We start from the raw sequence: 6,981 nt of genomic DNA, 5'->3' as shown, positions 1-6,981 counted from the left end.
ATTTTTTATTCTGGCATGATTTTATAACATCATATATCAACATAGTGTAAAATGGTGTTCAAATTATGTGTAGAAGTCGTTGCTTTGTTATGAGAAAGAATGTCCGGAAAAATGAATTTCATTGATGTCATTCGGAGTAACCAATATAAAGGTCATGTGGTCAATATCATGTGACAGGATGTGACATCATTCAGACACCTGCAAAGGACCACATGGTCGTGAAGTAAAGTAACTAACTCTCTCTTAACTATTTGAAAAATTCATGTTTTCACTTGATCATACGCATGTCCCGAAACATCAGGTCATTCGGTACAACCGCTATAAAACATGGAAAATGTTGTGATATTTTAAAAACTTGTACTAAATATAAATGTTTGATTGTTCTTTTGCTAGATATCAGCCTGTTAGCATTGTTTGAAAATATCGTCATTCGGTAAAACCGAAATTTTGGTTAAACTGAAAGACTTTTTTGTTGACAAATTTTGTCCATCTTGTAAAGAATGACAAAATCAGTGTTAATTGATTATAAAAACCACAGAATCTCATTGTTAACACTTAATAAAACTTCAAAAATAATTATATCTTTATTTTTTACACTTTTAAAAACTTTATTCGTCAATGACCTGAATATATAGTAAAGTGTAATTTATTCCTGTGATCAAAGCTGAATTTTCAGCATCATTACTCCAGTCTTCAGTGTCACATGATCCTTCAGAAATCATTCTGATATGATGATTTGCTGCTCAAGAAACATTTATGATTATTATCAATGTTGAAAACAGTTCATATTTTTGTGGAAACTGTCATACAATTTATTTTTCAGGATTCTTTGATGAATAGAAACTTCAAAAGAGCTAATATAGATATATAATATATACTTATATACAGTATATATACTAATATACTATATACTAATATATATACTATATATATATATATATATATTACATCTATGATCTCATCTCATATGTTAAATAACTAGACACATTTTTTTAAATGAAAGTTTTAGCTTACCTTTGTCTACAAATCAAATTTCATGCATTTAAGCAGGGGGAAAAAACATAAATTCAGTCAAGTGTGTCTAAACTTTTGACTGATAGTGTATGTCTGACATGAAACAATAGAGTATTGTTTATTAGGTTCTCTCACGGGCCGGGTGTGAAACAGCTGTGACCCAATAGAGAGCCACAGCAGGGGCTTTGAGAGTGCTGTGAGTGTTCATTGGTCAGCAGATGGCCTAATTTGCATATACCATGACCTATATCTGATAGGTGCGAGCTGGAAACACCAGAGTCAAGCAGAAGTGATGATCACAACCGGAGCTGAATGAAGAACTTTTATTCTCACATTTCTTTTCAAGTGATTTTTTTGTTTGCAAACATGAAGATCTACTGCAGTTACTTCATGCTTCTGTGCATGATTTGCAACGGCTGCTGCACAACAACGAAGTACTTTACATTTGAGGAAGATTCACCTGGTACAGAGATCGGAAACCTTTCTCAAGACTTGAAAATAGACCCGGCGGAGGATCCCGAGACATCGTTCAAGTTTATTCAGAAGACAAACTCCATCATCCACATGAGGCAAATCGACGGGCTGTTAACCGTTGGAGAAGTCATTGACCGAGAGCAGCTGTGTCACCGATCCCCACAGTGTCTTATAACTTTTGACGTCGTCGCCTTTTCAAAGGAGAAATTTCAGCTCATCCACGTGGAGATTGAGGTAAAAGACATTAACGATCATTCGCCTCAGTTTACACGCAACGAAACGCATTTGGATATATCAGAAGACGCACCTTTAAACTCACGGTTTCCTCTGGACGTCGCTGTGGACCTTGATGTTGGAGATAACTACGTTCAAAGCTACCATATTTCACACACAAACCATTTTGTTGTTGAAGTCAGCACTCGTGAGGACGGAGCAAAGTCTGCTGAGCTTGTGTTGATCAAAAAGCTTGACCGGGAGACGGAAGAGTTTTACACAATCGAGGTGACCGCGACCGACGGCGGGACTCCTGCGAAATCAGGCTTGACAACCGTTTACATCCGAGTGTTGGACTTCAACGACAACAGCCCGACGTTTGAGCACAACTCACTCAAAGTCCAACTCAGTGAAGATTCACCCATCGGGTCCCGTGTGCTGAAAGTGCACGCTTTCGACCCCGACGCCGGCATCAACGGAGAAGTCGTCTACGGGTTCGTCGAAGGCTCCCCGACCGAAGTCACACGTGTTTTCCAGATCGACCTCATCACAGGAGAAGTGACCCTCAGAGACGAGGTCGACTACGAGACCAAGAAGTCGTACGAGTTGCACATTCAGGCCTCCGATCTGGGCGCCAATTCAGTTTCGTCTACATGCCGGGCTGTCGTCGACATCCTCGACGTGAACGATAACGCGCCGGAGATCAGCATCAAACCAATGACTTCCACCAGCGACGGAGTGGCGTTCATCACCGAGGCCGCGGCCGAAGAGAGTTTTGTGGCGCTGATCAGCACCTCAGACGGAGATTCAGGTCCCAACGGTTACGTCAGCACCACTTTGGAAGGACACGAGCATTTTAAGTTGCAACAAGCCTACAGCGACACCTTCATGATCGTCACGACCGCAACTTTGGACAGAGAAGCCATTTCAGAGTACAACCTCACTGTGATTGCTGAGGATTTGGGAACGCCGCCGTTTAAAACCATCAAGCATTATACGATACGCATCACGGACGAGAACGACAACGCTCCGATGTTTAGTAAAGCCACATATGATGTCTCGGTAATAGAAAACAACATTCCCGGCTCGTACATGACTACAGTGGTTGCACGAGATCTTGACTTTGGAAAAAACGGGAAGGTCTCCTACAGTCTTATCGACAGCAAAACTTCAGACGGTTCGCCAATATCTACATTTGTGTCCATCGACCCTCACTCGGGCTCTTTGTACACGCTGAGATCCTTCAATTTTGAGACTCTGAAAGAAGTTGAGTTCGCCGTGAAGGCTAGCGATAAAGGTTTCCCTTCATTATCCAGCACGACTTTGATACAAATCCGTGTGGTGGATGAGAACGACAACTTTCCGTATTTTACGTATCCAGTTTTGCGGAATGATTCTGCCGATGTTCCGATTCCCCTCAACGCTCAGGCTGGTTATTTGGCGTTACGAGTTACCGCTCAAGATGAAGACAGCGGCGTCAACAAAGAGCTCAGTTTTCATATCCTAGAAGACGAAACGCAGATTTTTTCCATTGACAAAAAGACTGGCGAAATCATCTTGAACCGAAGACTCGCTGCTTCATGCGGAGACGTCCTGCAGATTAAAGTTTCAGTTGTTGACGGCGGCAGAGAGCCGCTTTCTAGCACCGCAACCGTCCGGTTCGTGGTGACAGACACTGGTGCACAAGAGGACCAGGTGGTTATTTTACTCCGATCGAAGGATGAGGAGACTCTGGAGTTTGATGTCTGGACCGTGGTGATCGTTGGGTTCTCTGGAAGCTGTGTGCTGTTACTGGCGGCGATCACCGTCCTCACCGTGACTTGTACGATCAAACGCAGACGGAGGAACTTTGGGAGAGACGGCCTGTACGGATCAACCCCGCTGTCCAAGAACGGCACTGTCGGCTCAAACATTTACGGCGGCGCTAATGCCTTCCTCAGAAATGAAAGCGATTCAATGCAACCCTGTCTGTATGAAGACAAGAGCCTGGATTTTGAGGAAAAGGTGAGTGATTTTTGCCTTAAAATTCTGCTGTTTTGTTGATGCACAATAATGTTGAAATCAGCATATGAACTCTAAGCTTTTGTTTTTATAGCTGTTCCTGCCATGCAAACCTTTTGAGCAAACATTTTTATGGCAAGATGAAAAATACTGTCTGCAAAGGAGGTAAGAATGATGTTTTTTTTACTACATTTGCCTATTCACATCTTAATTGCTTGACTTTAATTTAATAATAATTAAAAAAATACTCATGCACTGCAAAAAAAAATGCATATTTTTGTCTTATTTCAAGTACAAATATCTAAAAATTCTTGAATCAAGATGAATTTTCTATACAAAAAAAAGACATATTTAGTCTTGTTTCCTGGGGGGAGAAAAGTGCATTCAAGTGCATTTTGCTTAAAACTAGTAAAATTATCTGCCAGTGGGGTAAGAAGAACAATCTTAATGCAAACGGAAACCCCACTGGCAGATAATTTTACTAGTTTTAAGCAAAATGCACTTGATGCACTTGAATGCACTTTTTTTTCCCCAGGAAACAAGACTAAATATGTCTTCTTTTTTTTTTTTGTATAGAAAATTAATCTTGATTCAAAATTTTTTGGTATTTTGACTGGAAACAAGACAAGTAAGAAAAGCATTTTTTGCAGTGTAGAAGATACGATGAGGGACAAAAGTTTGAGAATATTAGTGAAAATGCTTTTATTTTGCATTTTTCTGATTTAATAATAAAAAAAAGAATATAAATATTGTTATTAGAACTAGGGATGCACGATATATTAGTCACCATATCGTCATCAGCCGATATATGTTCATTTTTAATGCTATCGTTATCGGCCTGATAAGAAAATTTGGCTGATATATTAAAACTGATAAATAATGTGAGACATTCAGATGCACACTGTCCACCATGATGGTTTTGAATTGTTTGAAATATGATTGAAATCACTTCAAAAAGGAAAATACAGTGAAGTTCAGCACAAGTCATATAGGCTTCATAATATTATTTATCATTATAATCGTGTGTTTGGGACATGGATTTTAATGGTGAGACTTTTGTTTTTGTAATCAGGCTCTCAAAAATTATATAAAGATTTGGATTTAGATTTATCGGCCAATATATCGGTTATCGGCTTTCAAATATAAAGAATTATCAGTATCGACCAAAACTTTGATATCAGTGCATCCCTAATTAAAACTATTAAAATTACCATTTTAAATGATTATTTTTTTATTTAAAAATGACTATATTCAAATGATATCATCAGCATAATAATCTGAGTGACAAATGAACATGATTTTAAGAATTAATATGAATCTGACCGTCTGTACTCATTTAATTACACTTTATACGTCACCTTAGAAGTTGTGCACCTGAAATATCTCTTTATCTTATGTTATAGGTTAAGTTTTCTACAACTTTTAAAAATTCTGAAACATTCATGTTTAAATGAAAAAAGTTCTTACACTTTCAGCCCCTGCTGTAGTTTTGAAACCAATACACGTCATTTAATCACAACTGAAACATATAAATGGATGAGTTTTTATTCTCGTCAGGGTTTAGTCTCTCTTTTACAGTAGGTCACATTAGTCACGTCCCAGTGAATATAGTATTTCATTCTGCGATAGAATATCAATAATCAGATAGAGTGCTATATTCACTAACAGATGTGATTGTATTCACAGTGGCACGAGCAACACGGATCAGCTGAGCGTGAAGGACAGCGGCAAAGGAGACAGTGACTTCAACGACAGCGACTCTGACAGCAGCGGAGCGGCTCTGAAGAGAGGCCTGACCACCTTCCAGCCGCTGGCCAGAGGTGTGTAGAGTTATCTAACAATGAAGCTTCGTTTCCTGACGTAACAAATATGCACTTAAAATAAGTAAAAAATCAATAATATGTGTGTGGTTTTCTGTTTAAGGTTCCCTCAGCGCCGCAGGAGACTGGAAGAGCGGAGGTCACGTGATACAGACCCGTAACATGCACGTCCCTCCTGGCAGCGCCTACACCATCGGATTCTCACCCGTTTACAACACAACACATCTCACTTCCCATTCCTGGAAAGAAGGCCACAGTCAAGGGAACATGAATGGACGGAGCGGCATGCAGACGTTCTCACGGACAGGAACTCTGCCTTCATACTCGGCCCATCAGGTGAGGAGGATGAGGACTGGGGTCGAAGAGCAAACTCACACTGTCCTGCTCTCAGATGCGTCTGAAGTCGCCACCACATTTTAGACATCGGACCGCTTCGTCCAATCTGATTCGCTGAGCAAAACCGGCCAAGACGATCAGTGCTGCAAAAATGATGTTGTTTTTCAGCACAAATATCTAAACATTCTTAAATCAAGATACTTGAAGATATTAAGACTTGTATGCTGAAAAAGTGATGAAACAAGAACAAATATATGCTAATGTGGGCAAAAAAAAGAATCTTAATTCAAAGGGAAAACAAGATTATGACTTCATATCTTCAGTCATTTCTCTTCTCCAGTAAATGAATCTTGATTTAAGAGTGTTTAGATATTTGTGCTGGAAAACAAGACAGAAACACTGAGGAAGAACATTGTTTTTGCAGTGTGCTGGTTTACCGTAATACAAATGGAAATGGCATTTTCTTTCTTTCTTTTCTTTTTATTCAAGAAAATATTTTTAAGAGCGGCCCGTGAACATTAAATTGATATTTATTGTACATATTTGTATATTTTGTATATATTTTTCTCACTGAAAATGTGCCACTGATTCACCAAAATGAAGGACTTTGTACATTTTTTTCATGATATTGTTAGTTATGAACTTGTGAATTTGATGCTGTTTATTCCCACATATTTATATTTTCATCTGAAATATAGTTTAGTTTATGTGTAAAAATGCTTTTAAATATATTGCACATCTCAAAAAAAGAGTTACTTCTCCTCTAAAGTGTCATAAATATAAACCAGGAAGTTTCCGTGTGTATTTGATCCTTTTCTGCGTTTTAAGCGAGGCTTATAAAGTTCTGCTAAGACTGTATATACTTAATTGTATATAATTTTCTCACCTCAGTGACCCAAATAAAGTACTTCAAAGTCTATTTTGTTGCCGGATCTCTGAGAGCGTCTCGTTTCTTAGCTGGATTAACTGGAGAAGAATCATGTGACAATGCAGACACATTAAGTTAAGTCCTTAAATCCAGTCCGATTATTGTGAACACATGGCCGGTTCTGGATTAGCTGGCAGCAAGTGTCTTTACAATAACATGAGAAGAATGAGGCTTAAAAAGACACACAATCAGGCA

The 6,981-nt window shown here is 38.9% G+C and overlaps 1 protein-coding gene across 1 annotated transcript; it reads left to right on the top strand.

Moving 5' to 3' along the window:
• The first annotated feature begins 1,203 nt into the window (after window positions 1-1,203).
• On the top strand, window positions 1,204-6,777 carry pcdh8 (protocadherin 8). Its single transcript, XM_051905731.1, has 4 exons — window positions 1,204-3,705; window positions 3,797-3,867; window positions 5,389-5,522; window positions 5,626-6,777. Exons 1-4 carry the CDS (start codon window positions 1,327-1,329, stop codon window positions 5,940-5,942), a joined length of 2,901 nt encoding a protein of 966 aa, XP_051761691.1. The 5' UTR covers window positions 1,204-1,326; the 3' UTR covers window positions 5,943-6,777.
• The last annotated feature ends 204 nt before the right edge of the window (window positions 6,778-6,981 follow it).

This window comes from Ctenopharyngodon idella, chromosome 9, assembly GCF_019924925.1.
Source record: "Ctenopharyngodon idella isolate HZGC_01 chromosome 9, HZGC01, whole genome shotgun sequence".
NCBI lineage: Eukaryota > Metazoa > Chordata > Actinopteri > Cypriniformes > Xenocyprididae > Ctenopharyngodon > Ctenopharyngodon idella.
The sequence above is the reverse complement of the archived record's forward strand: the minus strand, read 5'-3'. Positions and strand labels throughout refer to the sequence as shown.

Bases quoted from the DNA above. Each gene is read 5' to 3' on its own strand.
- pcdh8 (XM_051905731.1), top strand. From the start codon at position 1,327: ATGAAGAACTTTTATTCTCACATTTCTTTTCAAGTGATTTTTTTGTTT. The intron at 3,868-5,388 runs GTAAGAATGATG...TTGTATTCACAG, and splicing joins AAATACTGTCTGCAAAGGAG to TGGCACGAGCAACACGGATC. The intron at 5,523-5,625 runs GTGTGTAGAGTT...TTTCTGTTTAAG, and splicing joins CTTCCAGCCGCTGGCCAGAG to GTTCCCTCAGCGCCGCAGGA.